At 39.2% G+C, this 23,197-nt stretch overlaps 1 protein-coding gene and 1 long non-coding RNA gene across 2 annotated transcripts in view; both read left to right on the forward strand.

Annotated features, from left to right (window-relative positions):
* LOC141378472 (uncharacterized) overlaps positions 1 to 4,693 on the forward strand; it is a 4,825-nt gene extending 132 nt beyond the window's left edge. The window contains exons 1-2 of the mRNA XM_073927902.1: positions 1 to 45; positions 222 to 4,693. The exon at positions 1 to 45 is cut by the window's left edge and continues 132 nt beyond it. Coding sequence (XP_073784003.1) covers positions 285 to 4,481 — 4,197 coding nt within the window. The 5' untranslated portion in view covers positions 1 to 45; positions 222 to 284 and the 3' untranslated portion in view covers positions 4,482 to 4,693. The remainder of the gene's footprint in view (positions 46 to 221) is intronic.
* Positions 4,694 to 18,910: 14,217 nt separating this feature from the next.
* Positions 18,911 to 21,985, forward strand: LOC141378424 (uncharacterized). Its single transcript, XR_012393042.1, has 6 exons — positions 18,911 to 18,967; positions 19,287 to 19,391; positions 20,352 to 20,478; positions 20,655 to 20,740; positions 21,038 to 21,080; positions 21,180 to 21,985. It is a non-coding gene; the product is annotated as an uncharacterized lncRNA (long non-coding RNA).
* Positions 21,986 to 23,197: the final 1,212 nt, after the last annotated feature.

Below are 23,197 nucleotides of genomic sequence, written 5' to 3' on the forward strand. Positions count from 1 at the left end.
AGCACGCACCTTTAAGAAGAGCACTCATTCACCCCAATATCACTTGTAAATAAAGGCACCCTCCGGGGCATTGTTTGTAACATTATCTACGGTGTTTGTGTTTTCCCTCTGCCTCGCTACAACTGGTGGAGAATGCGGGCATTGCAGAGGGAAAAATTCAGAAGAAACACTCACCATTAAGTAGAAAATAACCGCTGAATTTTTCTCTGTGTTTGTTACAGACAGGCATCCGCTCTCTCTCTCTCCCACGCTTCCTCTTACTCGGCTGTCAACATCCCGTCGCCATGTCGGTGGAAGAGGTACTGCTCCACCTAGTGGAGATCTCCAGGAAACAGAATTCCATCTCTGAGCAGCTTACAGCCAGACAGGATCGACTGGAACAGCAGCTCCGCCAGGCGGCCAGACACCATCCGACTCCCGAAGTGAGTGCGCATCATCATCTCACTAAACTCAGCGACCTGGATGATATTGACGCTTATTTACATACCTTTGAGGTTATTGCCGAGAGAGAAGGCTGGCTAAAAGAAAACTGGGCGAGAATGTTGGCTCCGTTTCTCACAGGAGAAGCGCAACGAGCATATTTTTCACTAGAGACACCTAAAAATGAAGATTACAAAGCGTTAAAAAAGGAAATATTAGCCAGAATGGGGCTATCCACAATCAGCGCAGCCCAACAGTTTTCCCAGTGGTCTTACGACGAGAAACAACCAGTGAGAACCCAAGCAGCTCAACTTTCTCGCCTGGGAAGGCTATGGTTATTGGGAGGAGATCCCTCGGCGGTCCAGGTCGCTGAGAAGGTGATCATCGAGAAGATGATGCGTGCGTTACCCCGACGTTTGCGAACACTCACCAGCATGCGAAATCCTGAGTCACTGGCCACCCTGGTGGAGGCGATCGAGCTGGCTGAAGCTCACATCGCCCGAGATAATGGGGAGAGAGCGGCTCTGCCACCCCGGAGGGTAAGTGCACCTTGGCGACCGGTGGAGGGCACAGCGCGACCAGGCGGCAGACCAGCGGTCCCCAGCCCGATGGACGAGCCGATGCCCACCGAGCCGACGACGCACTCGACCCCGGCCTGGACAGCAGGGTGCGCGGTTCACCGCAATATCCCTCCCGAAGCTCCCACCCATAAAGTCCAGCTAGAGGGAAAAACACAAACGGCCACCTTAGACACAGGAAGCGCCATCACTCTGGTTCACCCGAAAACTTTAAAATACCATCATGAAAGCAAAGGGCGAATTCCGATCACGTGTGTGCATGGTGATACCCGCCACGTACCCGCCCGAAGAGTAACCATCGCGGCGAAACCAGGTAGCTGGCGAATCGAAGTCGGGGTTGTTCCAGATCTTCCTGTGTCCCTCTTACTGGGCAGAGACTGGCCGGGGTTCGACGAACTCCTAACTCACCACCACGCTCCATCGGCTCGTTCAAAGAAGAAGAACAAGCCACGGGCTCATCGGGACCGCAAACCAGCGCTGATGACCACCGAGAGCGACAGAGGGGGTGAGTCATCTATATCTGCTAATCTATACTTTGATCTGTTTCAACAGATAACCGCAGGAGGTGACTTTGGCAGAGCACAGAGGGAAGATGAAACGCTCAAACACTGTTGGCCACAAGTACGGATCATCGACGGAAATGAGCGACTTCCCAGCCCTCACCCCCTCCCACATTTCATTGTGGAAAATGGTCTGCTGTACTGTGTCGCAGAGAGGCGGGGGGAAAAGAAGACACTACTGGTCGTTCCGAGGACCAAGAGGGAGACGGTCTTAGAACTGGCACATACCCACCCGATGGCGGGACATCTGGGAGCGGCCAACACGGTGAAAAGGATCCGCGACCGTTTCCATTGGCCGGGGCTAGACGGGGAAGTAAAGAGGTATTGCCAGGCATGTGACATCTGCCAGAGAACGTCTCCCCAACGACCACCCCCCAGCCCTCTAATACCGCTACCCATCATCGATGTGCCCTTCACCCGAATTGGTATGGACTTGGTAGGGCCTTTGCCGAAGTCGGCCCGGGGACATGAGCACATCCTTGTTATCCTCGATTATGCCACCAGATACCCTGAAGCGATTCCCCTGAGGAAAGCCACGTCATCGGCCATCGCGAAGGAGCTGTTTCTGCTATGCAGTCGAGTGGGAATCCCAACGGAGATACTGACCGACCAGGGCACCCCCTTCATGTCCCGGTTGATGGCAGACCTCTGTCACCTACTCAAGGTAAAACAGCTAAAAACCTCTGTATATCATCCACAGACGGACGGCCTTGTCGAGCGCTTTAACAAGACTCTGAAGCAGATGCTCCGACGGGTGGTGGCAGAGGACGGGCGCGACTGGGACCTCATGATCCCGTACGTGTTATTCGGTATCAGGGAAGTCCCCCAGGCCTCCACAGGATTTACCCCCTTCGAACTGCTGTTTGGCCGCCAACCCCGAGGCCTATTGGATGTGGCTCGTCAAGCCTGGGAACAGGAACCAGCCCCCCAGCGGTCGGTGATTGAACACGTACGGGACATGAGAGAACGCATCGACAAAATCATGCCCATCGTCAAACAACACCTGACCGAAGCCCAGCGCGCCCAGCAGAGATTGTATAACCGGCCCGCCCAACCCAGAGAGTTCCACCCAGGGGACAAGGTGATGATACTCATACCTACCACAACGTCGAAGTTCCTCGCATCCTGGAAGGGACCATACACCGTGGTAGAAAGGGTAGGGCCGGTAAATTATCGAGTCCGTCAGCCGGGACGAAGACGGGAAGAACAACTCTACCACATAAATCTTATGAAGAAGTGGGTTGCAGCTCCAGGTCATCTCGTTGCCTTCGCTGAAGAAACTCTTCCCGTTGTCCACATTGGTGAGCAACTCTCACCAAACCAGAAGGCGGAGCTGCAAGCCTTGGTTGGTCAGTTCAAGGATGTGTTCTCGGAGAAACCGGGCCGAACCTCCATCATCCAACACAACATTATCACTCCTCCTGGCACCATCGTCCGGCAAAGGCCTTATCGAGTTCCAGAGGCTCGCAGGCTGGCTATCGACGAGGAGATCCAGAAGATGAGAAGGTTAGGCATCATCGAACCATCCCGTAGCCCGTGGTCCAGCCCAATAGTGATGGTCCCCAAACCCGATGGCACCCTCCGTTTCTGCAACGACTTCAGGAAACTCAACGAGATCTCCAAGTTCGACGGATACCCCATGCCTCGGGTGGACGAGCTGCTGGATAGGCTGGGTGGAGCCCGATTTATCTCCACCATCGACCTCACCAAAGGCTACTGGCAGTTACCACTCAGTGAAGACGCCAAGGAGAAAACCGCCTTCTCCACACCCGGTGGGCACTGGCAATACCGGGTTCTTCCCTTCGGGCTCCACGGGGCCCCAGCCACATTCCAAAGAATGATGGACATCCTGCTGAGGCCCCACCAGCCATATGCAGCAGCCTACCTGGACGACCTCATCGTCCACTCAGAGTCATGGGAAGAACACCTATCCCGGTTACGGAGGGTGCTCTTAGATCTTCGACGGGCTGGGCTCACAGCTAATCCCAAGAAATGCCACCTGGGTCTAGCCGAAGCCAGATACCTCGGGTTCCACATTGGACGAGGTCTCATACAGCCACAGCAAAACAAGGTCAAGGCACTACAGGAAACTCCACAACCCACCACAAAGACCCAGGTACGTGCATTTCTGGGGTTAGCGGGCTACTATAGATGTTTCATACCTAACTTCTCATCCATAGCCAGCCCTTTGACAGACCTGACCAGAAAGGGGCAGCCGGAGAGGATAAGATGGACCAAGGAAGCCGACGATGCGTTCCGAGCCCTAAAGAAGTCCCTCACGTCCTCACCGGTACTGCACGCACCTGACTTCGGCTGCCCCTTCATTCTACAGACGGATGCTTCCGACTCGGGCCTGGGCGCGGTCCTCTCCCAGGTCCACGGCGATGAAGAACATCCCATAATGTACGTGAGTCGGAAGCTGACCCCCGCAGAGACCCGCTACGCAACGGTGGAGAAGGAGGCCCTGGCGATCAAGTGGGCAATCCTGGAGCTAAGGTACTATCTCCTTGGCAGGAAATTCACTCTGGTGACCGACCACGCCCCGCTACAATGGATGGCGACAGCGAAGAACAACAACGCTCGGGTCACCAGGTGGTTCCTGTCGCTCCAGGATTTCAACTTCGACGTACAACATCGAGCCGGGGCCTCCCACGGAAACGCAGACGGACTCTCACGGCTCTGGTCAGGATGGGCAGGTCTGTCGAAACATTCTACCCCCCCTCTCAATACACTGCTCTTCCTTCGCAGGACACCCAGGACCAGGACGACGCTAAGGGGGGGGGAATGTAGCGAGCCATGTAATACCACGTCGCCCTGGGCACAAATCCACACCAGCTGGATCTCTCATCAACCTCGGATCGCTCACAGCTGGACCTCATCAGCCAGGGAGAGATATAAGCCAGCCCCACACAGACGGAAGTGAGCTTCATTTGACATGACTCCCTGCGCTAACGCTTGTCTCTCTCTGTCTCTCCCACAGCCGAGTCCAGCTCGTGACCGATCCAACACTCTACTTCTCACCAGCCTTCACCATCTCCCCGGAGCACTTGAGCACGCACCTTTAAGAAGAGCACTCATTCACCCCAATATCACTTGTAAATAAAGGCACCCTCCGGGGCATTGTTTGTAACATTATCTACGGTGTTTGTGTTTTCCCTCTGCCTCGCTACAATATATATATATACTTTTTTTTCCGCTGGCGATACTGTTGTCCTAAAAAACAAAAACAAAAAAGTAAATTCAAAAATCGTACAAATATCTTAGGAACGGTATAGCAGAAAATTCTGACAGTTTTAAAACCTTGACTTTTCCAAATCGAGGTATACCTTGAAAACGGTTATCATCCCATGCCTACTAGAAGGCGGGCTTTATTCGCCATATAGCGATCGATGATTGGCTGTTTCTCAATACCAAGTACTCAAAGTTCGGACTTGCGTCCTTGGAAGTTTAGACTTGGAAAAACAAACTCCCGAGGACGCGAGAACACAAGTCGGGTACTTCTTCAAATGGAACAGCAGTGTACTTTATAAAGTCACTTACCTCACTATGGATTAATCAGTTTCACTGTACATTAACAATAAAATGATTTAATTAATATTATTTTAATATTATAAATCTACATTTTTGATTTAAGAAAATGTACACATATATTCATATAAATGTGAATTAAAATGTGTTATTATACAGACACGTGTCTTTGATTATCAGATTTATTAAACTACAATAGTTATTATACACACAATAAGAAATTAAGACGTACACAATAAGAAATAAAGATTAGGTCAAACAATTCGGTAAAAAAAGACAAACAGCGTACGACATGGTAACATAATTAAAGACAATTATAAAAGGTAACAAAATAACACTGCCAAAAAATACAGCTGATAACAAATAATAGATTTATAAGACCAAAAATTGTCTGTTAGATATTCACAAGATGTATTAAATATCATGTTTTAACTACAATGGAGTGATGAGGTCCAGCGGTACGTCCAAGATGGCCTGGCCGATGTAAAGCTGCACTGGCGCTGGCAGGCTGGGAGTCAGAGTCTGCATAAGCCGGGGCACGTCGTCAAAGAAGCGCTATCTTTCTGAATAAACTGCAGATTCGAGTTTAAAACAACTAGATTCTAGCCTGAAAAACTGTTAAAACTTTATTTTGTGACAGTAAAGGAGTATTTTTAAAACCATGTGGGTTTCCTCCTCCGCCATTAGCGCTTGCTGGTTACGCTGCAATGCATTCTGGGATACCTGATCTTCGCAAGTTTGCACAAGTCACCTCTCGATGCATCCTTGGCCAAAGGGGCAGAGGAAGTACACATCCAGGAATTTTATGTGTACTTGGAAAGATGTGAACTTTAGAATTGGAATAGTACTTTTGGCGATGGTTGATGACGTTTCACGAGGACACAAGAACGCAAGTACATACAAGAACGCCTTCTTGAGAAACAGCCAGTGACTCCTGTGCTAGAAGGCGGGGCTTTAATCGCCATATTGGCAGTTACACTTTTCCCCATTCAAAAGTATACGTGTGACATGTCTTGTGTATTCTACAGTCTTTGGTTTGCATTAATATGTGCATTATTATCTAACAATTCAATAGACTGGATTCAACTATTCCACCTAAACCACTGAAACCAAATCCATAGGCACTGTTCAGATGTTGCATTTCAAGACATTTGTCAGGCTTTTGTTTGTGTGGTCCAAGTTTTAAAGGGCAATTCAATCTGCACAGACGAATGCCAACAAAGCCCTTTGCTTTGTTTTTATTTAATTTTTGACTGTTGTGGGCTGTGAAGTAACTGATATCATGCAGCACAGTGATATGGAACTAAAGCAGTCAAGATACGCCTAGAACTAGTTTAGCTTTGTTTATCTGAAAATAATTGCACACTTTCAGCCAATCAGAATCAAGCATTCAATAGCAGAAGAAAATATAGCAAATATCAAACTATTAAAATATACAAAATGCTAATAGAAATGTGAACATCTTGAACATTGTTTTGATCGGTGAACTTGTGTAATAAAACATACTACTTTTCAACTGCTAACACAACATGATATCTCTCTCTAAACGTAAACATCTTGAAACTTTTTTTTTTCTTTCAACATGAACACAAAGAGCTTAATACAACAATTTCAAACACGTTTCATGTGCAGACTCTGGCAAAAGCACATGAACAAGCTGGCAGACGCATATTTCCCCCCCTGATACCTGCTGCTTATTGTTATCAGAGCTGCAACTGGTCCTGGCAATGGCACAGCGGATCAATCTATCCATACAGGGCTCATGCTGTAGAAACCCCCTGGCCTGAAGCTTACTGGGGGGGCCTATAGCCAAAATGATGTTTTAGACCGTCTATAATCTGCAGGGCAAACGATAAGGGTTTCAGGCTTGGCTTTGCACAGCCTCATTTGCATTTAAAGGCCCTTAAGTAATCTGCAGGCTTATTTAAACCTCAGTAAGACACAAGGCGAGAAAAAAAACAGATCCACTTCCAGTGTTTTTCCCATGGCAGCATAAATCCCCCCTCTGATCAGCTGCTGTGTGTTGTGTCCTGGCTCACGCAGCGCTTGTGTATTATCAATGCTTTTTAATTGACTGAGAATTTTTCACAGCATTCAAACAAATACTCAGCGCAGGGACTAAAAGCTGCAGCCCAAGAATTTTCAAAGCATAAACATACACAAAATGTGCAAGGCGATGCAGTTTAAAGACAAAAGCCAATAGAGACGTTGAGTTTCTTTAATAAAGCAAAGGGCTTAGAGGACGGGTTTCCGCACCGGCATTACTGATGTTTTAGTTGCAGTGCAGCTTTTCACACATACAAATGCATCTGGTGACAACAGCACAACAGAATGTGTTATCAGGTCATTGAAAAGCATTTTCTCCGGCGACCATGATGCAGACAATAGAATAAATCATTTCACGAGGCTTTTCAAAAAGCCCCTATGCATCTTCACGCTTGCCGTTTTAAACATTTTCACATTTTTCAGCCCTCGGCCACACTGTAAAAAAACATCTCAAGCTCATGAAAAATGTGTGTGTTCTTAGAAAATAAATAAATAAATGATATTACAGCAGTTCAGAGTTGATATAAGTGGTGTTAAAAGGTTAATGCTTTATCATGTCTGAAAAAACCATTTACAATTTGCACTACACATTACTCCGATTGGAAAAAACAAACAAACAAGAAAAGTTCTTTATTGGCATTGATGGTTTAATGGACAATCTTTCATTTTCAAATAATTTTTAACTGCACAAAATGTTATTTAGATGTGTTTTTATGATTTACATACTAATATAAGAAAAGTAGGGGTGATATTAACGAGTGTGATATTGCATTTATACAACAGTTCCACAGCATAGTAGCAAAAATAAAAAATAAAATCAAACACTGAGAGTCTAAAAATCCTTTTGAATGAGGAAGTACTTTCTTTCGCCATACAATCACATCTGCAGCTGACATCAGATCAGCAGAAATCATTACTTATTCACCAACATCACTTTAGAGCTGTTTGAATGATTCTCTAGCATAATGTCTAAAGTGATGACAAAACAGGTGATTTTGCTCACATTTTAAGATTATAAGGCTGAATGGCATGAATTAGTCTACAGAGATATCTCCTAACAGTATTACAGTCTATAACCGTCTACAGTATGTCTCTTTTGCAATCGGGATATCACAATAAGAAGCCCCGAAAAAAGCAGCGCAATAACTATCAGTCTACTGTTGTGCTTGCGATAAGGAAAAACACATGCGGGCATTTCTTCTTTCTTTCTGCCAACAAAACACACATTTATATTATGCGAGTCCCATCTCACACTCAATATACTACAATTGCATGGTATAAATACAACACTACAACATACAAAAGAGAGAGATCGACTTAGAAAATCATTTACCTGTTTAATAATGATTTGATCAGTTATAGTCTGAAATTACGCTGGCTTTTCTCTTAGGGCTTATTTTGTCATCTTGTCACCAAAGATGGCTGTCGGCGCACTGTCTCTCGTGAAATTATAAATATTTAAATTAAGCACTATGCTTATAATCTGCATAATTGCAATCTAAGCAACTACTTTCTCGACTAAAAAAGCCTCAAAAGTACATTATGTTGTCCAACAGCTGTAATATTTGTCAAACTCAGAGTGTCCTCTGCTTGTTGCTGTATGTGGGCAGATTAATACACAAAGTTTTGAGTTATTTATTATATATGTTTCCCGGAGATGGGTTGCGGCTGCAAGGGCATCCGCTGCATAAAAAATGTGCTGGATAAGTTGACGTTTCATTCTGCTGTGGTGACCCTGGATTAATGGACTAAGCCGAAAAAAAAATTAATGAATGAACATATCATTCAAATCATAAGCTGACAGTTGAGCGTGCATTTTTAAACTTTAGATCTGTTGTGTCTGCTTTTTGCTGGCTGTATGTGGGCGGAGTAATACACAAAGGGTAAAGAGGCTGTAGGAGTTCTGATATTGCAGAATATCGCTCGGCTATCAACCAATCAGATTTGAGAACCAGACAGAACTGTTGTGTATATATATATATATATATATATATATATATATATATATATATATATATATATATATATATATATATATATATATATATTTATTAGGAATGTCCTGATAATACAACATTTTATCTTCCGTCACGATACCGATATTGTAGCCTTCAGTACGAACCGATACCGATATATTTCTGATATCAGCACAAATCATGAATACTTTACTTTTACCTATTTCGTTGAGTGGAAAGTATGAACGGTTAGATCAAACTGAGAACAAAAGTCAGCAACAGTAAGTATGGAAATAAACAACCAATTTATTAACTATTTGTTGCATAAATGTGAACCTTTTACATAAGAATATGTATAAAGGAGTTAAAGAATAAATATTAAGACCCGGAAAAATATCTTAATTGAATAAACAAAATATATATTTTTAAAGTGGAAAATACTAATTAAAGGTCACTTCAGTTATTTATTTTTACCATCAGCAAATGGTAGAAACAGCTGAGAGCAGGAACATAAGAAAAAAATATGTTAACTGACCAACTGCTAAAGGTTCAGTGTCTAAAGTTTCAATTTCACGCACAGCTTCTTGATGAATTTGTGATCCAGTTTCGAGCTGAAAAATATCTTTCACACAGGGGAGCAGAAATAGGGACTTATTGTTATAAGTTGTTGTTAAATTAATAAAAATGTGCAGTATGGTTAGTGCAAACAATTACATGATCAGATCAGACATTTAATCTGTGTTTGCATCATAAGAAGATTATGGTTGTATACAATGTTCCCTAACAAAACATTATTAATTTTATAATAGGGGTGTCAAAATTAATTGTTTCTTCGGTGCTCCGCGATGCAGACGCGGACAATTCGGTATCGATTCAGTAATAACCATAACCGGTTATTATGTCGTGACGTCATTTATCTCCTATGCGCTCTGTCGCGAGGGAGGTGATCGCCGTTATTTACAACACTCAGCCAACTCAGGGCCGGCCCGTGGCATAGGCACCATAGGCAAATGCTTAGGGCGCTGTATATCCACTGGGGCGCCAGAAATGAGCGCGCTTCAGTTGGTTTTGTTTTCGATTTTCCTGACACACATTCAGTTATAGACGGCAATAACTCAAAAAACGCTTACCCTAAAAAGATCTAAAGTTTGTTTCCTACAGAAAGACAAAGCTGGTTATGTTTCACAGCTGTCTTTCTTTTTTTCGCTCGACATTACGAGCACTGCTCCGTTTAAGCCCTCGCAGTCTGCGTTTACTTTAGCCAGGAGAGCTCGCGCTGAGAGGAGCTCTCTGTAAGGGACCGTCGGAAAAGTGCTTATTTTTTTCGTTTTTTTTTTCGTTTTTCTGCTCCGCTCAGCGCAAGCTCTCCCTGTTGCAAGGGCTTAAGTGTGTTTGTTTGTGTGTGTATGTGCGTGTGTGTGTTTGTTTGTTTGATGCTGTCTATGTTTGTGAATGTGTTTGAATGAGAGACAGTGTGTTGCTGTGTGTCTGTGTGTTTATACAGACAGCATGTTATAGCCTCCCCCCTAAAATATAACACTATATATGGAAGGCATCGTCAATGCACCTTGATGCACCGAGATATCGAATTGAACCGAATCGATGGCATGATAATCGTAACCGAACCGAACCGTGAGACCAGTATAGGTTCACACCTCTATTTTATAATAATATATATTGCACATATTATCTTTAACATGAATATATTTGCAGTAGCTGGATTGAAATTCACCTTTTCTCCACAGCACATACAATAATGTGACTTTAAAGAATAATTTTATTTATCAAAATTCATTTTATTTGCATAATATATTGCACAGATTCCACCCTACATGGGAAAAGTATGACAATGTAAATAGAGAACTGCAAACTGATGTGCAAAGCAGACAATGTTTATCAGAGCACTTTATCTTCTGGGCTTTTTAAAGAAGAGTTAAACATGGGAATGCCTGTAATTAAATTTTACTTCTGCCAAAAAGTAATACCATTCTTTCTTTTAAACTGTAATGGCCCTCAGCAAGAGAATGATTTCTTACTCTTATTTAATAGACAATTAAAACAACAAAAATGTTTATCATTGAACACCTTGTACATGACAGCTATAGAAAATAAAAACAGAATCCCGGACATGTTAGGCAATTTAGAAATGCTGGCTGAATGCATTTTTAAGGCTCAAATAGAGGACATGTCCAGGATATAGAGGATGTATTGTCACCCTAAATAATGAGCTGGGTTAGTCTTTTGAGTGAAAGGCTTTTCTTCTCGTGTCCTCGTGCTCATCTCAAAGCGACTACCAAAGTCAGATGTCCAGCCCGTCTCTGAAGTCTAAAGCACCAGAGCACCCGAGTCTGTGGAGTTTCTCATGCACACAGAACCGGGCTGCTGAGGTAAAGTCTTATATGTGGGAAGCACTGGTGTTGAATTGGGTATCATACTGGATGAACCACGATATGCCATGACCGAATTGTAACGTAAACTTTTAAAATGAGGCTCGCATGGTGTGCGGTTCGTTGCCATTGAGTGCGTTGCCTCGCAGCGTATACAAAACAATGTAACTTAAAGATCGCTTGACGTGTCGTGAAGTAAATAAAATCAGTAGAGATGTGCCGTTGTTGATTGCATCAGCGTGTGCTACCATCACAACATATTTCTATTGTAACACACCATAAATTAGTGTGAAGACTGGAGAGCATGTTAAATCTTTAAGGGACTTTGCTAGCAAGCAGTGTTGTGATCACATGGGCTTTGCATGGTGGCTCTGGACGCTGCTGGATAGCTGTAAAGGAGTTTAAACAGCTTATAATCGGACTGCTTACTTCTGAGATTTTTAACACAGTCTGATATACATTTTTGGAGTGATGTCGGACGAATTTCCGATATCAATATCAGATTAGGACATCCCTAATATATATATATATATATATATATATATATATATATATATATATATATATATATATATATATATATATATATATATATATAATGTATATATATGTTTACCATTAAATATATATATATAATAAATAAAGTCACTAAATGAAGTTAGCTGACAATAAAAAATACCATACTCAATAAATAAATAAATAAATAAATTGAGCATATCCAGTACATACAGGTCGTATGGAAAACAAAAAATAATAATAATTTTGGAACCAAACCTGTTTATATTAGAAACTCCGATGCGATTTTAATTGAAAGTAAAATGCAGAAACTTTTTTTTTTTTTATGTTTAAAGGTGCTAGGTTCAAAGAAGCTTATTGTATCAACCTTTTCCCACAACAGACTAAACTCAAATTATGGATTGCACTTCCTGTGTGAGCATTTTCCTTTTGAAAGAACTAAAAAAATAATAATAATAAATAAAAATAATACTAATAAAAGAATATCAAATAATCTATATCTGTAGTAAAAACTGATTACTTTGTTTATTTATTTATTTATCTGGCATGAAAGCAACACCTCTAAGTTATTCCAAACTTCTTTTTATCCTTAAATGAAGAATGAAAAAACAACAAGCTGTTAGGTCAGGTGTGAAACATATTACTGCAACAACATGCATATACTACAGATGAAATCTCCTCTATTTTCTGCTCAGAGTAGTCTTTCCATCATCAAGATATTTTCAGTCTGCTGCTATATGTTTTTCCCCCTATATGTCCAGAAGCTATCTAAAAGATTAAATCCCACTGTTCCGTCTGAATGTATGTAATTTCGTCTGACAAACACCAGCCCTGCAGGGACGTTTCCTTCATTAATACTTGACAACGTTTTTGACGTTCTAGAGAGGAGAAGCGTTGTGCAAGAGGTGGAAAGTGACCCAGATTCAATCTTTACTATGATGCTTTTAACACCGAGCAACACCTGTGATGCAATATTAAACCCTGAGCATTACAGGGACACCAGGACCAGACGTAACAATTGGTTGCACAAATTCCTGATGGGGAATTTTTATCAAAAAGCATCACTGGGAATGCTTTAGTAGGGCAGATTTCTCTGGGAAGCTCTGAACATTTTTTTCCAAATATAAACCTTGCGGTAGTGGAATCAAATAGAAAATTTCACATTCAGTCTCTTGAGTAATACATGGAATACATGTCTATCTGATGCAGTCACATGATATCCTAGTAATGCTGGTTTTCAGTTTATATTATATAATACTATATATTACATTTTATCATTTATTTTTTAACTATTAAATTATGGAATGCAAGCAAACACACAAAACAATTCTGCTTACTTAAAATGAGCTAAAACAACACAATTCTGAACATTTTTGGGGTAAAACTTAATTGTTTTTCGTTCAATGTACTTAGTTACGTTAACTTAATGAATTTTTTTGGGGGGGGACAGTATGAATATATTGTGTAATATTTTAATAGCAGTAATACTGTGTGCTTTTGTTCTACTTTCTTGACTGCCTTTCTAAAACTATTACTCCAAAACAATGCAGCATAACCATTTTTACGTGGCTTTATTATTATTATTATTATTATTATTATTATTATTATTATATTTATTTATTTATTTGTATTTAAAGAGCGTTAGTTTTGTTATACCTAAGTCAAATGGTGCAAATAGTTTGTTTAAAAATACAAAATGTAAAACAAAATTGTGTTTATATTATATTTTATCATGATACAAAGTTAACGAACATTTAGGTATTTGTGATTTTTCATAATATGCTACTATGATTTCATTGTGGTATAGAGTGTCCACAGTCATATTGGAGTGAAATAAACACAATAAGACTCAAAGACTCAAATTTCCTGATGCTAAAATTAGATTCATAACCCTGCAATTCTGAGGATGACTGCAATGTGACGTAGAAGTGTGGTTTTCCCCACCCACTGAATTGTTTGACACAATTGTTTGTCTACATAGTCACACATATTAACACATCCACAAGACATCCGCAAAGCAACTGTGATTAAAAAATCTGTTCAGCTCTCTGTGATGATCTGCACCTCAAGAATGAGTTTTTACAAGATAAAAAGTTTTTAAAACAGTGCATGTTTGTAATGAAGTAAAGTCACAGCCCCATAGTGTCAGTAAAATTATTTTAAAAAGATGCTTCAATCCTAGTGTGTGGGCATTAAATCGGGTTTATTTTGTACATTAACATAACAAATATGCATTCAGGAGTCAATTTTAAAGTGTATCTTCTCACATTTGCTATAGGCAAAAATAGTGCAAAATTAAATGCATGTATGTGTGTGTGCTTTCGCACGTACTTTGTAATAATATTGTGTGTGACTCGTCATATGGCTATAACTTAATATTTGCATGCAGTTGTCTTCAGGACAGGAATCTCACGTTACATGAATTTTCAGGCAGATCTGACATTGTGTGGTTGAGTTATAAGTACTTCCTCCTTCAAGGCGGAACACTAAAATTTGCCAGTCCACCATGGTCATGCTCTTTGAAGAAAACTCTAGATCTTCACATTTTCATATCACAATGACCTTTGGACTAAACCAACGGAAAATAGATTTGGTCTTATCAATTTTTTTTAGGAGGAGTTTATTGCACTGTAAAACATGTCACTTCCTGTTGCCAGCAGTTAGCGCTATTACTATAACTAGCTATTGGCATTGGCATGCATGAGTAATAACAACTTCTTGTTTTAACTTTGAGTTTGTGAGGCCTCCACAGACACGACCTTCAATGAAAACTCCAGATCTCAGCAGCTTAACATCACCAAAGCCTTTAGATGACAATATGTTGGTTTTGACCTGATAACATCCCTAGGAGCAGTTTTTTAAAATGCAACGCCTGAAAATGGCAAAAATCGCCCTTTTTTTGAAAAGTTAAAAATATCTTCCTTTCTGTTCGATTTGGATTTTGGATTTACATTTTTTTTTTTAGGTATTAGGATGTTTGATGATGATGAAGAAGAAGCATAAGAAGAAAAAGAAGAAACAACAACGAAGCAATTCCAATCTACTAGAAGTATTTCTCATTCTTATACAGTATGTCACTATGCTGTTTATCTGACATGAGAGCAGGAAATGGACATACAGTATGCGTTAGAGCACTAAAGAGCGATCTCTATGGCGCTGACATGCCTGTGGGAAGGATGGGTGGGGAAAACCAGCTTATTTGCGTTAAAGGCACAGGCAACAAAAAACAGGTACTGTGTGGTCAGAGTTGAAAATCCCAATGTTCATAAAGTCATGTGGTGCAAATTGCATGCAAAAAAAGACAAAAATGACTCTTGCAAGCCCTCACAATTTAGGGTCAAGGAAAATAGGTTTCTTAAATAACAGATAGCCAAGCCAATCTTGTAAACACGTTGTAAAATATTTATAAAATCAGTGTTTTGAAAAGATGTTGTCAAATTATGATTATGATTATGATATAATTATTATTTTATTTCCTTTTTTGTTGGTTACACCACATGCCTTTATTTCAGGATTAATTATTGTAAATCAAGTAGCCATGTTTATATTAATATACTATTTGTAATGTTCATAATTAATCATGTGTCGATTACTAAAACAAAGCACATCTAAGTTTTTGTTGGTGTTTTATTTATTTCATATTATTTTTTCCTCTAAGTATTAAGGTGTTTTTCTCTACTAATTCAATGGGCGGGAGTCAATTATTAAACATATAGAACACCTAAAAGCATTGAACAGATATTAAATTTCAAGACATTTGTCAGGTTTTGTCTATAAAATTCTCTTGTGTGTGTCTAGTTTCCTACACATCCATTGCCTCTGTTGTATATTCCAAAACATAATTTTAGAGTAGTAATTGAGCTCAATAAATCATTTCAACACAATGGCAACATGTGTTGAATATTGAATACACCAACCTATTACACAGTTGTGATTGAAAAGCCTCTGCACAGTTTATGCAAAGTCAGAGGTCACTGCACAATGCCATAAAGACTGTGTGCATTCAATAAATAAATAGCATTAACCAATTAAAGAGTTGCAATGAGATTCAAATGAATATCTACAAGCAGAGACTGTCAGGCAAAAAAATTAAAATAATAAAATAAACCTGACCTGCTTTGAATAACATTTGCAAGACTGTCTTATTAGCGGTGGCTGCTCAGCCAAGCAGCACTATTACCACTGCTCACAGCTTTTATGGGTTAGGGATTTCAACAACCTAATCCTATTAAACTTTTCAAAGTGATCAGACTTGGAATTTTCACCTGGCAGACAATAAAGAGAGGAAGGAAAACTTTGAAAACATTGAAAGAGGGACATGTGCCCTATCTAGGGATCAACATGTCAGAAAGATGGGGTTATTCTGAATTGGTCCACTAAGCAGTAACCCTGCATAAGCAACCGTTTCAAATGCCCAAGCAATCACTCTAGAAGAAGAATGTTTTTTATTTAATAAATACAACTGGCTCAGAGACAAAAATGGGGTTGAAAAAAAAAAAAAAAACAGCTATCATATATTTTTAGGGGCGGCACAGTGGCGCAGTGGGTAGCGATGATGCCTCACAGCAATAAGGACGTTGGTTCGAGCACCGGCTGGGTCAGTTTGCAATTCTGTGTGTGTTTACATGTTCTCCACTTGTTCATAAGGGTTTTCTCTGGGTGCTTCGGTTTCCCCAACAAGTGGAAAGTTGGAAAAGCTAAAAATATCTGTAGTAAGTGACCCACGTCATAAAAGTTAGATGTTACGATACACCAACATGGTGCAGCTATATAATATCAACTTTGATATAAACATCCCTGGAAGTGAGTAATATATATATATATATATATATATATATATATATATATATATATATATATATATATATATATATATATATATATATATATATACATACATTTATAAAATAATTTTTTAAATGTATTTCAGTGCAGCCTTACATGGCTGATTAATTGTCGCTTTATTGCAAGACAGCTGTTTAGATATAAAGATATTAATAATGGTTATTTCAGTTTCCACTGAATGATTAAACAGTTTAAAATGTTTCTTGAGCAGCCAAGCATCAGAATACATTGATTTTCAAAGGATTTTAAGACACGTGTGACATTGAAGATTGGAGTAATTTGCTGTAAATTCACTTTTGCAGCCCTAGAAATAAATTGCATAATTTTAAAAATAAATAAATAAATAAAAATAAAAACATAAAAATAAAAAACAAAAAGCATTCTGCTACTGAAAACAGTTTTAACAATATAATAAACAGTAAAATAAATAATAAATAAATAAATGTTTGTAATTAGCCCCGTACACTCTATTGTTATATTTTAATGTAAAAAAATAAAAAAAATACCGAAGTATATTTTTAGAACAAACATCTAAACATTGGATAAAGTACTTTCATTATTATTTTTATTATTATTATTATTATTCATTCATTCATTTTCTTTTCGTGCATTTATTAATCCAGGGTTACCACTGTAGAATGGACTGCCAACTTATCCAGCATATGTTTTACGCAGTGGATGCCCTTCCAGCTGCAACATATCACTGGGAAACATTCATACACACTCAGTCACACACATACACTACAGACAATTTTAGCATACCAAATTCATCTGTACTTTGGCTTTGGAATTGTGGGGGAAACTAGAGCACCCAGAGGAAACCCACGCATACACGGGGAGAACATGCAAACTTCACACAAAAACACCGAGATTTGAACCAGCTACCTTCTTGTTGTGAGGCGATTGTGCTACCTGCTGTGCCACCGTGCTGCCCATTGTTATTATTATTATTATTATTATTATTATTATTATTATTATTATTACTTCTACTACTACTACAATACATATTAGAATATTTTTTTAGTAATTGATTTTAGGAATCTCTCTTTATTTCAAAATTCAGAAACACATTTTTATTTATCTTTTTTTTTTTGTCCAATAAAATCTATATAAGACATCACGGTGGCGCAGTGAGTAGAATGATTGCCTCAGCAAGAAGGTTGCTGGTTCGATCCTTGGCTGGGTCAGTTAGTATTTCTGTGTGAAGTTTTCATGTTGTCCTTGTGTTCGTGTGGGTTTCCTCAGAGTGTTGCGGTTTCCCCAGCCTGATCTCACGAGAAAACGTAAGTATTTTACGTTTTGCCAGTTTAGTGGCTAATTCGTACGAATTCGTACGAGTTCAGTCGTACGAAATGGTACGATTTTAAAAAGGAGGCGTGGCACCTGACCCCACCCCTAACCCCAACCGTCATTGGGGGATAAGCAAATCGTACTAAATTGTACGAATTAGATCGTACGAATTCATACGAATTAGCCACTAAATGAAAAAGTTACGAATTGCCGTGAGATTGTGTTGGGTTTCCCCCAGTCCAAAGACATGCGCTATAGGTGAATTGGGTAAGCTAAATTGTCCGTATGTGTGAATGAGAGTGTATGAGTGTTTCCCAGTGATTAATGTTTTTACATATATTAATAACATAATATTAATACAAGGTCAAGCCCAAAATTATTTATACCCCTATCAAATTCTGACTTTTTATTCAAATGTAAAAGCAGAGAAATAGTTTTTCGTTTTATTAATTAATTTATTTTTATTTTATTTTTTCCACAACAATGCTTCTTGTACATTGTCTTATTTTCTTTTGCGAGACACACTTGTATTTTTAAATGTTTCCTTTCAATTACACACACAAAAAAAAAAAAGTCTGGAAAAAGTCCAATCAGTCTCTAAACTGATACACAGCAAATTCTCGGTGTTGAAGCATTTCAGAGTAAAGTGTTGACGTTAAAGTGTTAGATTTTGATAAATGAATATAATAAGAGTTAGAATTGATTTTATTCAGTGCGAAATCGAGGAGTTAAGTTTTCAACACTTGGTGGTGTTATTTCCAACATCCGGGAATTCATGCAGCCCCAGTCACTGAAAAATTTTCCAGACGCCATTTTCCATCTGAGGTTTAGAACAGCAACGGGTGAGTCAAACTACCTAAATGTTGGTATTTTACTGACTTTCTTTAAGGAAATACAGTTGTAAACATATTGTTAAGTTAATAACTTTAGAACGGAGTGACAGTTTTAAACTTCTGCGGTTCATTCATGGTCGTTTGTGTATCTAGCTTAACTGCATTGCTATTGACTTCTTTTCAAGAATGTTTTTTAATATGCTCCCGCATACGTAGTGCATAAAACATCAAATGTACATGTTCAACACATTTCTGTCACGCTTAATGCCATTTTGTGCATTGTTACCCATCTGTAAAATAAAATCGACACTTCTCCTTTAATTCGAAGCAAACTAGCAGGGAATCCCCGGAGCGCCTAGCCTACTCTGCCCGGATGCTAACAGCAACACAGGACGGTTTCCATAAGCTCTGGAGAGTTTCTAAAACATATCTGGTGAGTAAATGAACATATGCTTACTTGTAAAAGGCTTCCTGACTGAAACATATGATTGTTTGTTATTCGTGTACGTTAATTTGGTTATTTTAAACACCGCGGCCCTTTTAAACTGGTTCATTCGTGGCTGTCCATATAACGTTAGTCCATAGACTCGCGTGATAACGTACGCTTGAATTATATTTAGTGTTGACAACCATTATAGTCGGAATGTAAACAGTAATGTCTTTAAATGACCGCGTTTGCACTTTATCAGACATTTAACGTTACAGAAGTCTCCCGGAAGTTGCGGGACTAACGTTAACGTTATCCCGCAAATGCACAGAGACTCCCAGATGCCCAAGTAGATGCCCGCAAATGAATGTTAATCTCCCGGAAATCGCGCGTCTCCCGCCCGATCATTAAACACTTTGCACACCCCTCTCCACCGCATCCCTCCCAGCTTTTCAGGTACGTCGCGCGCAAGTCACCCCCACCGCTCTTCAGGTACGTCGCGCGCAACTCATGCCATTGCTCTTCAGGTTCTCATCTCTCCCGCTACCTCCCGCAAATCAACTCCTTATCCCCCGAAAATGACTTTTGCCAACTCGGAATGTCTGACGTTAGCAAGTTAGGCTATTTATGTAGTCAGGAACATCTTAGTCAAGCTTTTTCTCCCACATGATATCTGCTTAATTATAGGCTAAACTTAGCATGTACTGTACACAACATTTCCGTTTAATTAAAGACAATTTAGTGCGTTGTAAACAGCCACCTGTCTGTAAAATTAATCGACTGATTCATATTTGAGCAGCCTAATGATAATACAGGATTGATTTGTAGATTTATTATCAATAATCAACATCTGAATCAAAAGATATCTGAAAAAGTGTGAGGCATACTTTGTGATGTTCATCTCTCTTTTTTATCTGAAGGTTATGCATATGTGTTAGATACTAATGTGTTGTTGTTTTTTAACAGCCACAGTTCTCTATACAATAACACAAGACCCTGTGACGGTGGCTGATTAGAGATGGATGGTGTATTTCCAGAGTTGGTGGAATGATCAAGCACACCTTCTTGGTCATATGTGGTGATAATAATGAAGGTATGTTTGATAAAGTTCTGTATTTGTTTCACAATAAGCTGAGAGGGTATTAGAGCATTAGAGAATAACAAATTACATGAAGGTGATAAGTTTTGTATTGTGGGTGAACTGTTACTTAAATAATGTTTTGCTCTTTGCTTTGCACTTTTACTCTTCTGCTTATCCTAATATTTTAGATTATATTTGGACCTGAAACATCTGCTAGACTCCAGTAAAGGTGGTGTCAATACTGGACCTGAAAGGGCCTAACAAGTTGAATCTGGTAAAGAAACACGCACGCACACACACACGCACGCACACGCTTACAGAAAACTGTAAGTTTATGAATATTTTTTACACTGTGGCCAATGTTTTGGGGAAGTCAGCATCACTAAATGATATTAAAGATTTTAAGATCCTCTAAATTTTGCTCTAAGTGTTGTGTTAAATTCAGGATTCTGGACAGACAGCTGCCTGTTTTTCCAGTTCTATTCATAGTGGTTAACCTAATTGTTTTTGGAGATTCCAACAGTGATATATGTGTTTTTTCTACTTTTCCATATCCTGTCACCTCAACCAGCTGGGAGAGTCAAGTTGTGGATCATCATGAAGATTTTTAAAAGGTGAGTTTAGATTTCTTGAATATGTTTTATTTACTTTAAATATTCTTTTAAATATATCATAGAATTTGACTGCAATTTGTTTTCAAACATTTTTCTTAGTCATGCTGGAGTCTTAAAGAGTTCTTAGATGAGCATCACCCTATATCCGTGCATCAGGAACCACCAGACGAGCGATCAGCAGCTACTACATCGTCATGGATAAAAAGGTCATCCTGTGGCTGGGAAGCACTTCATTCACAGGACATGCTTGATGAGATTTCCTAGCTCCAGTTTGTTTTCACACAAGTTTACAGCATTTATACCTTCATTTAAACTGCTGTGTTTGATATGGAGGAACAAGGAACACCAGAAGTGAAAGATTTGCACGCCAAGTTGTTTAAAATGTAATTTCAGAAGAAAAGTATACGTTCAGAAGAAAACTATGAGTGACGATATATTGAAGTTTCAAATTGCTCTGATGAAACATCAAGTTTGGACCAAAGGACTGAAACAGCCTTTTTGAGCACTGGTCATACATATTTTGTTGATACTGTCTGTACTAATAAAACATTTAAAGCATATTTGACATTGTTGCATTTTAAAAACTGAATGAATTGTTGAAGTTTTGAATGTTTTCAAATAAAATGTTTTTTATTTTATAATTTACAGTCTATTTGACCTTTTTACCATATTTACACTCAAGAGAGTTGAATAAAATAACAATATATTACATCAGGCGGTGTTAAATATAGTTACATTTTTTAACTCTGCCTAGAGTTAAAATTAACCCTTACTTCGGTGTCAATGTGCCAACCCTTTTGAAAGTGTTGATTTAACTCAGTTTTGAGTGGACCCCATGAGACACTTTCAAAGTGTTGAAATTAACACCCATAGAGTTGTTTTGGTCCCCCATATTTTGCTGTGTAGCCGGAGGAAAAACTGGCCATAAATCATTTTATTTTATCACTATACATCAAACCACCAGACTCCACCCAGAAGACTTTAACAATTGAAAATAGAACAACATTTAATAAGTTATTGTTTTATTTATTTCAAAAACAACCACAAAGGATCATAAGTACAATTTACTTTTCACAAAAATATATGTTACACTGAATGACAATGTAACATTATCCTTAAGATCCTTGCTGATCTCACCTATGGCTTGCATCCAAACAACAAACAAACAAAAAAAAACTAAATTTCTTAATATCAAAATCTACCTCTGCTTCTAAGTGGAAATCCAGACTGCCAATCTGAATTTGAGAAGAAGAAAAAAAACAAAAAACAAATCCCATCTCTCATGCACAAGCACACACACTAAAACTAGCAGAGCTTCTAGTCACACTTAAGTCTTTTCTTGCTCGCTCTTCCATGCTGTAAGCTCTGTGCTCACTAAACAAGCATTTGGGGCATCTAAATGGCTGACTGCTCCACACAAACTCTGCCCACGGGGGTACAGACAGGTGACACTTGACGAGAGCGTAATTGCTGCGGTTGTGAGCTGACTGACAAGGTGGACCACTTCACAGAGGCTATAAAATATGCTGAAGATGCCAAAGGCAATGCTTTACTGACACTGTGTGGCTTGCTTTTTTGTTCATGGACATTTATATTTATTTGCTTTTTGAAAGATGGATTGTTAAATCTATACACTTCTGTCTGGATGCAGTTCTGGAGGCATTTTGTTTGTAGTTTGGCTTTAATAGATTTGTAGTGGATGAAAGGTTTCATTAGTTAATGTTAGGTAATGTATTTAACATGAACTAAGAATAAAGCGTATACTTATACAGGTTTAATTGTAGTTCGACATTTACTAATGTGTTATTCTTATCCCAATTCATGTTTGTTTACATTAATTAATAGAGTTAACGAACTATCATGGACTATGTTTACATGGACATCAGTAATCAAATTATTTGGCTTAATCTAAATAAGACAATAATATGATTAAGGTGTTTACATGAGTAGATTTTTAATGTTGCTTTCATGATCCCGTTTAGCACGTAATTCAATTAACATCATTGCGTCACTGCAAAATCCACTTTTCCTCCGAAGTTTTATGTAACTTCAAGTGTTTAATTTAAAATTTGTTGACTTTAACTGCATTTTGGCACTTTCACTTTCATTCAGGAGCA

The sequence above is a fragment of the Danio rerio genome, chromosome 17 (genome assembly GCF_049306965.1).
Source record: "Danio rerio strain Tuebingen ecotype United States chromosome 17, GRCz12tu, whole genome shotgun sequence".
NCBI lineage: Eukaryota > Metazoa > Chordata > Actinopteri > Cypriniformes > Danionidae > Danio > Danio rerio.